The sequence below is a fragment of the Myxocyprinus asiaticus genome, chromosome 45, assembly GCF_019703515.2.
Source record: "Myxocyprinus asiaticus isolate MX2 ecotype Aquarium Trade chromosome 45, UBuf_Myxa_2, whole genome shotgun sequence".
NCBI classification, from domain to species: Eukaryota; Metazoa; Chordata; class Actinopteri; order Cypriniformes; family Catostomidae; genus Myxocyprinus; species Myxocyprinus asiaticus.
The window spans coordinates 7,003,992-7,019,590 of record NC_059388.1 but is presented as its reverse complement, the minus strand read 5'-3'; the positions used below and the strand labels follow the sequence as shown (position 1 = coordinate 7,019,590).

Below are 15,599 nucleotides of genomic sequence, written 5' to 3'. Positions count from 1 at the left end.
TTTTTTTATGGGCAGTGCTAATGTTATCTTCAATATATGAAATCAGTCTTTGAATATTGAACGTTGTTGTTCTTAGTAATAGTTATTCAAGATGAAACTATAACATCATGCACAAAATTTCCATTGGAATTTCCTAGTTTTCTTTTATTTCAACAAGCAAAAGCATTTATATATATATATATATATATATATATATATATATATATATATATATATATGAAACAAGGATTTTCATATATTTGCATATTATACTATACCATATAATGTCAGTGTCAATGTGGAATTTATCTTAATGCAGGTGTGAAATATTAGTCTTTTGATTTGTGGATGTAAATGCTTATTTAAGTGTTGAATAGGTGTATGAAGTGATTTGGTTGATTGATTGATTGATTGATTTTCAGGTTGGCCCCCTCACAGCCTGCTGATGCCCCCCTTAACCTGTGCTCCTCCACCGCTATGGAAACAGGTTTTACATATGAATACATATTCAACCAATTATTTTAATGGATGTCATGAAACAATTATTTTCACAAAATGATTTGGTGCTAATCTATGTATATGTGTGATATGGCAGGTTTGGTGAATGGAAAATACTGCTGTTCCCAGCTTTATGTGAATCATCACTGTTTCTCTGGTCCGTATCTCAACAAGGGCCGAATCGCTGAGTTACCGCAGGCCGTGGGGCCCGGCAAATGTGCTTTAGTCCTTAAAGAGGTATCATCTTCTATATATTTTTTTAATTGTGTGTGTGTATGTGTGTGGGTGTGTGTGTGTGTGTGTACGTAAATGTAGCTATATGTGTGTGTATTTGTGTCTAGGTGTCTGTTTGCATGCATATGTAGGCGATTGTGTTAGTCACATGATTCATCAAAGTGGCTTATATTGATAGTGATGATTTTTTCTTGCAGATTCTGACAATGTTAATAAACTCAGCATATAAACCCGGCCGTGTGCTCAGAGAGCTACAGATGGTAGAGGATCCACAATGGAACTGCCTGGAGGAAACCCTGAAAGCCAAGTATCAACACATAAACACATGCTCATATTCATGCTCATCTGCTTTCAAATACCAAGAGAGTTAAACATATATGTATATTCTCACCAAAACTGAATTGGAAACACCATGAGTTGATAATATATTTTTGGTACTTTTCAAATGGCTTATATGTATAGATTTTACTGTTTTAGTCTTGTCCCAGACTCAGACTTTCAATATTAAACTATGAAAATCCATTATAAAATAAATTATTGCATGTTCTAAACAAAGAGTGAACTAAACATAATCTATTTCAATATTTATTGTGTAAAAATATTTTCTATCATTGAAAACAAAAAGGTTGTGGCATCATTTCCACCACACCAAACAATTTTGCCCAAAATAAAATGTTTCAGTTCTGTTCTATTTAACACAAAACAACTCATTAATCATACAAAACTACAACATGCAAAACATATTAAACATTTAACATTGTTTATTACAACCTATAAATACTGTACGTGTATGTATAATAGCCATGTGCATGAGCTGAATATTTCATACTGTAAGATTTGTTGACATACAATGAAACAGATTTTTGCCATGTGCTTTCTAGATATAAAGGGAAGAGCTATCGTTCCACCATGAGGATCGTTCGAGTAGCAGAACAAGTGTCAGAGTTTTGTCGTCGAGTGTGCGAAAGACTACAGTGCTGTCCGAATCTTTTCGGCCCAACGCTCGTTACCGACAATTGCCCTGAAAACTGCTCGAGCCAAACCAAGACCAAATACAGTGAGTCTGAATTACTCGCCCCTGGTGATGAAAATTGTTCTAGCTTGGAATTAAAATGATATGGTTCACAAGAGCAAGGTATTATTTTCACCACACACACAAACACACTAAGATACACAAACAGACACACATAGCTTTTGCTTACTGCCAGTAAACTTGTTTTTGTGTACATTTATGCCTAATGTAGCATATTACAAGAAGAGGAAAGTTGGCCGGCCAAGTTTAGGGGAGATCACACAGCAAGGTGACATGATCAAACCAGCACGCCGCAGAAAGAAACGCAAGGCCATCTTTGTCCAGAAGAAACGACGCTCTTCTGTTTTAGGATACCACACCACAGAATCACCTCAGGTCTGTCAAACCACACAAAAACACACACACAAAAGACATTCATTAACTCTAAGGCCAGAAACATACTTTGTGCGAGTGTACAAATGCAGAAGTGAATGCTTGGCTAATGCACTGCAAGTGCGTTCTTGCGTAACTGTGGCTTTAACAACCTCAGTACTCAAGGGGGCGACAGAGTTACCTTCAAAATACGTACGTGAAACCAGATGTGTTATTATTCAGGTAGCTAGTAGGGATGTCATAAAATATTGATGTATTTATTTATTGATCGGCACATTATTTTGATAAATGCATTTTTTATATGTATTAACATTAGCCGACATTTAAATTAGTAGCCTAATTTGTGTGCTTTCAATTCACTGCCAGTTGCATTACATTCAATGTAGTCTGATGTAATAGCTTTAGGAGACCACAAGGGGGCGACATAACATTTACTGAAGCTGGTCGCAGCATTGACAAGGGACAGACCACACACACATTTCGAGCTGATGGCAGTCCAAAGTTACAAAGGTTTTTGTACTTCTTTTTCAATGAACAAAGTGACATTGATGAGTTGATGATGCAGGTTAGCGTATGAAACTTGTGTAACTGTGCAAACTGTTAGTCCAGTGAGTTTTTGTTGGTGGATGCTGCTGAAAAAGAAACCAATCGACTGTCAAAATGTCCTCTCATTTTCTCTCATTGCAAGTATTTATTTGCACTTTGTGCCTGGTTAGGACACATTGTAATACTTGTCCTTTGTCTTTATAGGATAGTGATTTTTACTATGACGATGAGGAAGATTATTTTGAGGAGTCAGGCAGTGAGCAAAGTTCCAGCTCACCCCATGAGCAGTCCCCTGCACACACTTTCAAGGAGGCCCCTCGGAGAGGAAGACCTCCAAGACAAGCTGCTCTTCTGCGCAGGGCGACCCATCCAGAGCCAGAGACCTCAGACAGGTCGTCTCCCAGGAGAACCACACGTTCGGTCTCCTACAACCAGAACAAGGCAGCCAAACACACACACACAAAGGTGAAACACACACCCACACAGGCACAGAGAAGTATATATATGACCATATACAGAAAATTATTTTATACAACACTGATATCTTGGTCCCACTTTGTATTAAGTGTCTTTAACTGCTATGTACTAACATTAAAATACATGCAATGCATTGTATTAATTGTGTAATTACATGTTGTTCTGCAAAATTCTTACAATATTCACAGTTTAGGAGTAGGGTTAGGGTAAGGGTTGGGGTACGGTTAGGTTTAGGATTAGGGGCAGAGGTGGGTAGTAACGCGCTGCATGTACTCCATTACAGTTACTTGAGTAACTGTTTGGGAAAAAAATTACTTTTAGTGTAGGTTTAAAAGTGGGTACTTTTTACTCTCCCTCAAGTAAATTTCTAATAATTTTTTTAAACTTTTACTTTGCTACAATGGGCGGCGTTCCTGTCGTTACAAAACTGGGTTTAATTTTAATTAATGTGTAATTTATTGAGAGATTATTGAATGGGACTTTTACGACAGCGGAAATTCACACAGCTGCGCGCGCAGTCACAGACTTTCACTCAAGCCGAGTCCATCACTGCTGCAGCATTGAGCTCTTCAAACAAAGTGAAACACTTTCTTCTCTCCGCACAGTGAAAAAAGAATAGTTTCGTCATGCAATGCCTTCATTTAACACCAAGACAAGTTGATATTTCAAGATTAAAACTGAAGCTCCAACTTAAAGCAGCACATCGAGGTAAGTTGTGGCGCTAATGATAACGCGGGCTATTCTGTGACATGGTGATGGTCATTTTCAGGGTGATTCTGTAAACATGGGTTCTTATGACATCAGTTTTTTAAGTGTAAATTTTTAAATCTGCACCAATACAGTATGTCAGTGCGCTTTGTCCCGCGTCCTGCATGTCATGAGCAGTATTTACGCATTTACCCCGTGCCCTCACAGGGGTACTGGAAACTATCGCAGCTACTACGTGTAATTGACAACTGGAGCACGAATAGACAGCAATTCTGCGCGTGGTGCCCTACGCAGGCTGCGTACTCTACGTTTAGGGAGCGGCGGCACTGCTGTACAGAAATAATGATCTAAATTCTTTCAACACTGAAAACTGTAACTACACTGAACTAAGAACTAAAAGCTATGAAATAGCTAAATTAGGCATTAATAAAACATGATCTTGCTTTTGATTAGATTTCATCATTATATATAATGTCCCTGAGGAACATTGTTCACGTTTTCAATGTAACAATTACTAGAAATGTTTTCAAACCTCTCTTCTGATTGACAAATTCATCCAGATCTGACAAGAACCCTTAAAGGGATAGAAAATGAAAAATGAAAATTCTCTCATCATTTACTCACCCTTATGCCATCCCAGATGTGTATGACTTTCTTTCATCTGCTGAACACAATAAAGATTTTTAGAAGAATTTCTCAGCTCTTTTGGTCCATACAATGCAAGTGAATGGATACCAACATTTTAAAGCTAAAAAAAATCACATAAGTCAGCATAAAAGTAATCCATATGACTCCAGTGGTTAAATCAATATCTTCAGAAGCGATGTGATAGGTGTGGATGAGAAACAGGTCACTTTCACATTTTTCTTCTTGTGTTTTTGGTGATTCACATTCTTCACTGCATATTGCCCCCTGCTGGGCAGTGAGAAGAATTTCTAGCAAAAAATATTGATCTGTTTCTCACCCACACCTATCATATCACTTCTGAAGATATGGATTTAACTACTGGAGTCGTATGGATTAATTTTATGATTCCTTTATATGCTTTTTGGAGCATGAAATGTTGGCACCCATTCACTTTGGGTTTGTATTTTACTGACCTACAGAGCTGAAATATTCTACTTTCTTAAAATCTTAATTTGTGTTCTGCAGAAGAAAGGAAGTCATACACATCTGGAATGGCATTAGGGTGAGTAAATGATGAGAGAATTTTCATTATTGGGTGAACTAGACCTTTAAAGTGATAGCTCAACCATAATTTAATATTATGTCATCATTTCCCTACCCTCATGTTGTTCCAAACCCGTGTGACCTTCTGTATTCTGTGGAACTCAAAAGATGTTAGACAAAGACAGAATGTTAGGGACTGACAGTCTCAGTCACCATTCACTTTCAAAATATGGAGAAAAAAAACACATTCACTGAAAGTAAATGGTGACCAAGGCTAACATTCTGTCTAAAATCTCCTTATTGTGTTGCATGGAAGAAAGAAAGTCATACGGGTGTGGAACAACATGATGGTGTATGATGGCAGAATTTCCATTAATAATAATAATAATAATTCTGTAATAAATGTTTAATGTCTATTATGTAATGGAATAAAGGGGAGTTAACGTCCATTATGTCATTTGTGAAAGTAACGAGTTACTCACTACTTGAGTACTCTTTTAATTGGATACATTATTACTTACTCAAGTAATTAAGTAATTATTTATGTTAGCACTTTTACTTCTACTTGAGTAGTAAGTAATTGTACTTTTACTTGAGTACAGTTTTTGAGTACAGTTTTTTACCCACCTCTGATTAGGGGTAAGGTTAACAGTGTAACTACAGATGTGATTAAATACAAGTACTTTAAATGTAAGTACAATGCAACAACACATACTGTATGTACATAATAAGAATATTGTATCAAATGCTTGAGGACATGGTAGTTAAAGACACCTAATATAAAGTGGGTCTGATATCTTAACAATTTTCTTATGTAGGCTTGTAGTCATATCATATGAGCATTTGCTCTATTTGTAAAGCATTTTGCTATAAACATTTCTGCTAAATTGTGCTTGTGTGCATGTGCAGGCAGAGAATGTTGAAGAGGAAGATGACCGGCTGGTTTTAGAGAGGAATCCTTTGGAATGGAGTGTATCTGATGTGGTTGACTTCATCACATCCACAGATTGTGCCTCCCTCGCCAAGATATTCCAAGAGCAGGTACATAGACACATCATATGCAATTATTTAATAGCTTTTAGGGCCTCCTTAACTTACAGCAGACAGCTTTGGATAAAACAAGCCCACACTCTACGCTATACGATATGTAGATCCTAAAATATTAGTCAAAGAGTGTCATAACAAGCTATGGTGGCTACGCTACCAACACAACAAAATTTAGAAGTGTTCATTTTATGATAGGTAACCATTTTAGTAGTTATTTTAAGTGATCAGTAGTTAGTTGGTATTTCTTCAGTACGTAAAAAATATTCAGTAATCATTGATTATCTAATAGTCAACTACCGCAGTCATCAATTTGCCATTAACTACGAATTAATTAATTACTCTTCCGTATTAGTTAGCAGTAGTGACTGAAGAGTTAATGCTGTACTCTTCATTTGTCCTGCATTAGTTCCTACATAGTTATGCATTAACTATGAAACATTATTATAAAGTGTTACCCAAAATTGTCTGTGTTTTAGAGACTGTTCAGGATTTTGCTCTTTGTATAGTGCAGTTTTACGGCAATGGCTTAATTACAACCCGAGTATTTTTGAATCCAAATCGTTTAACTAGCATCATGATGCATATTTTTCATCTTGTCTTCGTCATCAAAATCAGAAAACATTGGTACAAACATCTGATAAATATCTTTTTTTAAATTTTGAATGTTGCAACAACTTCTGGTCAGTGTTGTTCAATTGTTTGGCAAAGAACATCTAAAAATGTAAAATGCAAAATCTAAAAACTACATCGTTCAGTAAAAACACATGAAATACATGTTGTGAAATTATACGTGTGCTATCAGGGTATGTTTGACTGAACTTTTTTTCCTTTCCTAGGACATTGATGGACAAGCTTTGTTGCTATTGACTCTTCCTACAGTCCAGGAATGTATGGACCTGAAGCTCGGTCCAGCCATCAAACTATGTCATCAGATCGAGCGAGTCAAAGTGGCCTTTTACTCCCAGTACGCTAACTAAGCTAACTGTACTAACACTGCTAGCTTACCCAGAGGCCTTTGCTTTGGCAGACATAAAGAAACAGAAACCTGTGTATCGTCCTCAGGGGTGTAAAGTATCATTCCATCCATCTCGAAACCTCGGGTTGGCTACAGTACATAGCCTACTGATTTCAGAGGATTTGTAAACCAACTCAGCGATTGTATTATATTGACATCATTTTCATTTGATATGGCATTTCGTCATGAACAATGTTATATTTTCTGCTTGGTGGACTGGATCATCAAAGAAGACTAACCAAACAATCTAGAGGAAGCTTTGATTGTTTTCTGGTGAAGTTTCAAATTTGTAACGTTTTAAAGAGAGAGCATGAACATACGAATGAAGACAACGTTGAAGATCACCATGCAAAACTGCAAATTCAAAGGCAAACAATTGACAGGCAGTTTAAATGTGTAAAAACTTCCACTGATAAGACCAAATTATATTTATAACGGCAAAATATATATAAAGTATTGACTTAAGAAGTTGGCTAATATATTTGCATTATTTATTTTGCTCTGATAAACTATTTTTTTAATGTTCGTAATTTTAGGAAATGAAAAATTGGGGCAGAAGTGTTATGAATTCAACTCAGGCATTATTAATTCACTGGCTTAAATTATGGAATTTCATTATTATCAGGACTCAAATTTGATGTAGGCATGTTCTATGAGCGGCTGTATGTTGTGTACTTTTGCATGCATCTGTACGCACACATGTATAACTCATTGTATTATATAATAGCTCTACGCTTACGTCAGATATTCAAGTCCTTGCCTATTGTCTGTTTTCTAATCAACACATTGCAAGTGATGATTCAGGGCAAATTAATTTTGAAGAGCTGCCTTTTTTGTCATGGCCTGTCTATATTTTATGTAAATGTGACTTTGATCTATGCAAACTTGCAAATGTTATATATATATATATATATATATATATATATATATATATATATATATATATATATATATATATACAGCGTTTTAATGACTTTCCTAGTGGTATATTTTTTACTTCAACTCTGCTTTATGACACTTCTTTTGATCTTTACAAGATTGTATTAAATGGCTAGTGAAATATTGTCATCAGTAATTGAAATATCACTATAATTGAACATTTCCAATGTTTAAAATATCACTATAATTTCAACCCTAAGTATACTAATGATCATACTTACGGCGAGGTATTGGCAGGGATGGATCATGGTCCTGCAAGGCCCAGGGGCACCAGCCTCCTGGAGACCCCTCCCCCTCCACTGCCTCATCATATGCACCATGCATGGGAAGGAATTTTAAGCGAATCTAGAAATGCCATCAGGATTTCTGCGTGAAAACGTATGCACACAGGTTGTATGCACAAATTAGTGTGCATGCACGATTAAGGCTTAAACATACGCTATGCAAATACGTGAAAGCAGATGCTTCTAGCTATGCAAACTTGATTTTGTGCATTGTTGTGTTGTGACCACAATTTATAACACAATGCAAGTATGCATTGCATTCTCTAGGGGCACTATAGTAAACATTTGTGTGAACTGCCCTGAGAAAACTAACCGTAGAAGAAGACAATTCACACTAATGTCTGTTATATCACGCCCCTTTGTAATGTGTTATGAATTGCATTCGGAAACATTTTGGAACGCGATGACGCTTGAAGTCGAAGTTCATGTTTCGGGCTGACATGTGTTCTGCAATGAGTTAGCCAAACATTCCGTCTATGTTTGCACACTTGCACAGTTTTTCTGGTGTGGAGATGGAGTCAAACGTAAAAACTATTAACGATTAGACCACTGATCTTTGAGATATATTTTCATCTGCTGTCACCTTTTGTGTGATATTCGCATACTTTGTGAATATTACATTGACTCCTCCATAACATGATTCATAATCAGATTCTTGTTTTACAGTCACTATGTCCAATAATACAAAATAGGTCTAGAAACACATTTAACTCTATCTATTATGAATAGTCACAGCTCATTACCAGAAATAATCTTTACACAGTATGTGAAACATGTTAGGAACCCACCGTTCGAGCTATTTTCTTGCAAGCGAGAACTTCATAATCATACATCACACTTGTATAAATAATTTTTCTGTATTTGATAATGCATGATTTTATAACCATTAAGTGTTTTCTATTGGGTCCGACTGTGAAGCTATTTGTACAGCTGCCACTTCTCACAGTTGCCAAGCAACTTCATGTCAGAGGTATGCTGCACATGGCTTTACCGGCGATGTGTCAAACCATGATTGAGGTATGTTTCTGATGGTAGAGGAGCCCACATGAATTTTAGAGGACAAGTGAGAAATATGTATGAGCATTGCAAAAAAAAAAATAAGGGATCTATTTCATATCTCATTTGTTTCTCCTAGACATGAAATGATATGAAATGGAGAACAAATTGAGATTTTGTATTAAGTCTTCTGCTTCTCAGAGTTTACTCCTGAGAGAAAGACCCAGAGTGTGAGTTCTAAAAGAAATCCAAACAATGTCTGAAACTACGCACAGATTTGCCAAGATACCAAGGTTTGCTATCAAAAGTCAGAGATTACAATAACAAACATTTTTCATCAGATTCTTCCAAAACTAAATTATCTGAGCTATGCAATACATGTCATTTTTTTATAACCCTACAATCTTACTGTAAGTCAAATTTGACTAGGGTAAGGGTTTCTAGAAGAAACATCGGAGACAAAGTTGATGCTAAAATATGACATAACTTACAGTTCTCATTAAGTGAGGCATGAAAGAGCAACCTCTGAGCAATACAATTTTCCAACCCGATCTCATCAGAATTTGTAACAATAGTATAAGATGGCAAATATGTAATAAATCACTTATACACCAACCGGTCACATATGCTTCTTTTGTGTCCTTGTAGACACCAATGTTTAGTTTCTTTCTTGTGAGAGAAAGTCTGTGTCGACGCAAAGGTACACCTAACAAAGAAGACATTACCCAGACCCTAAACCCAACCATGATAGGAATGTAAAAAGCCATTTCGTGAACAATGGAAGAAAGTGAAACTTCCAGGATGAGAATGCGTGTTCATGATATATTTCTTCATTTTAACCCCTAACCCAAACCCCTTACCTAAATCTAACCATAAATTGGAACAAGTGACCATTATTGCAATCAGTGCCAGACTGCCAGTACTACGATGAGATCTTTGGGGGGAGGGGCATTTTGAACATTAGAGTGGGTGATAGATTTTCTCATTTCACTGTCCAACCAGGGAAGAGGAGGGGGGCCTTGGTCATTTCACCAACAGACCGGGTGAGGGGTGTCAGAAGTTTCTATGCCCCCTCTTTTTAATGTGACAGACTTACGATTTTCACCTGGTGAACAATAAATGGATGAAAAAAAAAAAAAAAAAATTCCCCTAGACTTACAGTACATTGAAGGAGGGTCCTGAGCCATATCTAGGGACCAGAATATCGTACCCTGATAGCACACTTACATCACCCAGCCGTCTATATTTGATGTGTGTGTTTACATCTGTAAGACGTAATTTTTGGGCTATTTGCTCATCTGCAATATGTCTATAAGAAGTAGCCTTTTAAATGTCAACAACACATTCAGCAGATGTCTTAGAAGTCCACACTATTAAGTTTTTGATTGAAAACGCATCTTTTTCTCTACGTTTTGGCCTTCCATCCATACTGAGACAGTGATTTTGACAGCAAAAACAGTTTTTCAAAAACGATCCCCCAAGTGGATACATTTGAAAATGTTGTCTTTGCATTGTAGTGTGGACAGGGAAAATGGAGATATCTGAAAATGATGACATATTTTTCATCATGTGATGCAGTCATGTGATCCTGTCAACCCAAAATCAAAATGGTGGCTCATGTTGTAGCAGCACTATTGTGCCTGACTTCTAATTTGATAGTGAAACCTTAACATTGCATTTCTTCAAAGGCAATGGGAAGTTTACTCGAAATTGCTGTCTGGCGATGGAACACAAGGACAATTGCGTTTCAGACTGTACATGGAACGGAGATTTTTTTGCATGCATAGTAAGGCGATTTAAAAGTTTTTGTAAGTTTCAGTGTGGACGAGAAACTTTTGGAACAAGCTTGAACTACACCAGCTGTGTGGACGGAGAGTGTTTTGAAAATGGCATTTTCAAATGTATCCGGATTAATGTGGATGTATAGCCTGATACGTTTACAATGTAGAATGATTATTCATCTTTTTTAAGATGTTTAGCAAATGTTAATTAGATTGTTATGCTTTCCAGATGAAAAGTTCTATAACAGACATCTCGGTGACGTACAGTATGTATGCTATCTGGGTAGAGACTTGACACCCTAGCAACTGCATAGCAACATGCTAAAAACATTTAGAACACCCAATACATTTTCTTCATATAAAGGAAAAATCTGTAATTGGATGTTTTTGAAGTTTTCAGTTATGTATTTATGAACCTTAAAGATGAAAGGCAAAGAACAGCTTTAGTTAACAAGTACTGTATACGAAAGAGATGTTTACTTTCATATACCTTTGAAATGTATAGATCGCTAAACTGATGCAACAGGCTATCCTCAAAAGACAACTGTAACTATTAGTTAAAACTTTAGTATGTCCACTAAATGGAATGGCCTAATAGCAGAGCTTTGTGGAAATTGGCTGTTAGAATTCATATAACTTGAAAGTTTACTAAGCGACAAAATATTGCTGACTTGTCTACAACGTCAGACTTGTGAATTGATGTGTGTGTGTACTTAGAAGCATGTACTGTATTACTGTGTAGATAATATTATGGGGGCTGGTGGCATGCGGGGTTGTGTGTCTGTGTTAAAAAAAAAAAAAAAGCTGCTTCCATGAGTTAACCACAAAGCTCATTCTCATACTAACACACACCTGAAACTGGGTCACGAAGGACCTGCGGGGGTAAAAGGGGCCAGTCTTGAGTGATAGGCAATGACACATTCAAATAAGCTGCTTTTTATTTTTGCACATTTTGCAAGCGATCGGAAATCAAGATATAGTTCCAAGGACGACTCTCTTTCTCTCTGCACTTTTACCGCAGTTGAAAGATGCAACAAAACACAATCACACACAGATCTACACACCTGCTTTGAAATTATACACACTTCTACAGGAACAGTACTTCCATAGTTTGCCTGTCTACTTTGAATATTTCTGTTTTCTTGTTGAACTGGACTGGAGATACTGTCATAAAGTAACATGATAATTTCGTAATTAAATGCAATTGCAACATGTACATACTGCAGTAAAAAGAACTAAGTTCAGGAATTCATAAACAACATTAAACTCTATAATCCTTTTTGAGTTTGTGTATTGGTTTTGTAGCAGGTTCTAGGTTGGCCTGGTCCTTGACTTTGTTCTGCAATAATAACCCTTCTCAGATGTGTACATCCTGGAAAAACACTCATGTATTCAAATAAGCACTGGCTCTTTGTATGAAAAGCTTTCAGGCTGTACGGCAGTACAATGCAAAGGCATCTTTGACACATTCTTTAAAATTGACTCATCATGGAAATCTTACACAAAGCTGGACTTCGGCACTCTGGCGCTACTTTGTAACTGCACGTTTTTGCCAGTGGGTGTACATGCTTTAATATTAATATGTGTTTATGTTTCAGTCCCAAATAAATACCCATCATGCCATCTCACTCTTTTCAAGGAGAGCAGAAAAAAAATTTTTAATCAAAGTTTTTTTGCTGTCATTAAAACATGATCATGATATCACAGTTGCATGCAATTATTATGTGTTTATATCTGTTTGGAGTCGAATGGTGCATGAAGAACAGATTTAGTTCTCTTAAAATAATTATTTAATTTTGATTGTCCAACCAAATGTAGAATATAAAATAATCTAAGCATATTTTAGCCAATCTCGTCTGTCACAGGATAGATCAGAGACCCAATTTCGCCCAATTTTCTGAGTTTTTTCTTTGCAAGCAGATCACTTATCCTCCTGAGACCCAAGCATGACTGCTGTGTGCATTTTCCATTTCCCTTTTTGATTTGTAACTGTTAGCACATAATAAACAAGCATGGATTTTTTTTGTTTTGGTAACACTTTACAATAAGGTTCCATTTGTTAACATTAGTTAATGCATTAGATATGATGAACAGTGCTGGGTGTAATGCATTACTAAGTAATTAATGACTGCAATTAAATAAATTTTTCGTTGAAAAAAGTAAAGGATTACTCTTATTTTTTTCAGTAATTAAATTACAGTTACTTCTGATATAATTGTGTTAAATATCTATAGACTATAGAACAATTCTATATAAAACAATAGTGAATTTAAAATATACATTTAATGTCTTATGTTAAAATGTATGTTTTCTAATTAAATGCTGCCCCCTTAAATTCTTAGGCCAGTTCATGAATAATTTATATGATTTTATATGATTTATTTGAAAGAATTAAAAGAACAATTCCACGTCTATATACGGCACACTTCTATATGATCGCTAATAGCACCAATTGGGGTGAAGTCAAGCTGAAGGACCTCTACAGATTTGGACTCCTGTAGGTCTGCCCCCTGAGTCTTTAGTAGTAAGGTTCCCAGTATCTCCAGTAGCTTCTTCCCTAGTGCCAGATTCTCAAAGGCCTTTAGTACTCCTGAGCCCACTGAGTTCCCTACTGCCTTGACCTCTATGTCCCCAGCTGCCCTGACTTCTGAGTTTCTGCCCTCTGACACTTGGTCTCCTGCATCCACGCCCTCTGATCCTCCGCACTCTGAGTCTCTGCCCTCTGATCCTTTGCCTGCTTTGGCCTTGCCCTCTGGTCCTCCTCCTCCTGCGGCTCCACCCACTCCTTCTCCTGAGACTCCTCCGGTGGCTCCGCCCGCTCTGCCTCCAGAGCCTCTTGTGGCTGCGCCTTCTGATAATCCTGTGGCTCCACACACTCTGCCTACTGCGGTTCTGCCCGCTCTGTCTCCTGAGACTCCTGTGGCTCCACCCACTCTGCCTCCTGAGCCACATACGGCTCCACCTCCTGAGACTCCATCCCTTGAGACTCCTGTGGCTCTGCCTCCTGCGGCTCTGCCCCCTGAGCCTCATGCTGCTCCACTTCTTGAGCCCCCTGTGGCTCTTTCCTCTGAGATTCCAATATCCCACTCTGCCTCGTCGGGCCCTGCTCCACAGCCCACGAATGCCTTGTCGGGCCCTGCTCCACTGGCTCCGCCCTGGTCCCCTGGTCTATGCCTGTCTCCGGGCGTAGACCAGAGTTTATGGTATGGCTGTTTATAAGAAGATATTGCTTTTGTAACTTTACTTAAAGCATTACAAAGACCACTTATAATATAATAACGTCATAAAGCCTTTTGACTGTTTACGTTATACAGCAATTTATTAACATCTGCTGTGTTAAAACTGGATGTTGCTTGTGTTATAATGCTTTATACACTTAAGTATAACTATGAATAGGGGAAGTCTTATAATGTATTATAATTATATATGAGAAGTTATGGCTTATTATAAGGTGTATTATGAGACAATATGAATGCAGTATAATGAATTTGTAATGCCTTTACAATGCATTATAAATATGGGCTTCATAGAAAGTGTCACCAATAATTTTTATTCAAAGTAATGTCCAGCATCATCCAGTCACTGCCAACCATGTTAAAATAAAATGCAGCATCATAACATTCTGAATATATGTACTGATTATCATTAGTCCCATGTCTGCCAAATATGTTGAGTGGTCCAACCATCATCTACAGCCTGGAACTAAACTTTTGGTCAGATTTTAGGATTGAATGCACTTAGCTGCATAGAAAGCTATAGGATGCACTTTTGTTGGTGCTGCATCCCTAGGAGTGCTTCAAGGAAATTGATGGCATGCTGTTGTGGCACATGACTCGGTGTGGCAGAAGTTAACCCTTTAAATGACAGTCTAGAGTCTTGTGAACAGTATTCAGTATATTTTTATTCATTTAAATTATGCGTTGTGTATAGCGAAACCAAAATACAATGTCCACGCATGTGGACACGGGGTCGCACAAGGTTAAATGGTACTTTTTTGGAGCTTGAAAGTTTCGATGTATGGAAAACAGAAAGGAAAAAATTGTGTTTTGAGTGAATATATTAGCGTGATTAGACCATTTTTTGGTGAACTATTACTTTAAAAATTGAAATCATTATAACACAGTGTTCAGATAATAGCTTACAGTTTGCCCATACTGATGATCTTCAAGATAATCCTTTTTTCCATCCTGAAATAGAGAGAGAAAAAAAAAATACCTTACACTAAAGAAGATGGAGGAAGCATTTAGATGTAAGGTTATATGTTAAAGATGAAAGGGTGAAAATTTACTCCAAGCATGATTCAGTTCTTAGGGGCTGTTCACACTGATCACGTTTTTGCATCCACCTGCACTGTTTCTCAATCGTTGGTCTATGTAAGCATCACTATACCAATATATTCTCATAGAATAAACGTTACTATAACAACATTTTTTGCAAACTGATTTTACGTGCCGAGTCCCCCATCTCCGTTTAAAGCACATGGCCAAATAATTAGATATATACAAATATATAAGTAGTTT

The 15,599-nt window shown here is 37.0% G+C and overlaps 1 protein-coding gene across 5 annotated transcripts in view; it reads left to right on the top strand.

The window, feature by feature from the left end:
- LOC127435036 (scm-like with four MBT domains protein 2) overlaps positions 1 to 13,168 on the top strand; it is a 68,732-nt gene extending 55,564 nt beyond the window's left edge. For 2 of the 5 annotated variants that reach the window (XM_051688164.1, XM_051688161.1), the window contains 8 exons: positions 402 to 466; positions 575 to 714; positions 909 to 1,018; positions 1,593 to 1,768; positions 1,956 to 2,119; positions 2,867 to 3,127; positions 5,927 to 6,058; positions 6,901 to 13,168. In XM_051688164.1, coding sequence (XP_051544124.1) covers positions 402 to 466; positions 575 to 714; positions 909 to 1,018; positions 1,593 to 1,768; positions 1,956 to 2,119; positions 2,867 to 3,127; positions 5,927 to 6,058; positions 6,901 to 7,041 — 1,189 coding nt within the window. In that variant the 3' untranslated portion in view covers positions 7,042 to 13,168. Of the gene's footprint in view, positions 1 to 401; positions 467 to 574; positions 715 to 908; positions 1,019 to 1,592; positions 1,769 to 1,955; positions 2,120 to 2,866; positions 3,128 to 3,744; positions 3,848 to 5,926; positions 6,060 to 6,900 lie in introns of those variants that run through there. The other 3 variants (XM_051688162.1, XM_051688163.1, XR_007896117.1) reach the window with 2 other exon arrangements.
- Positions 13,169 to 15,599: the final 2,431 nt, after the last annotated feature.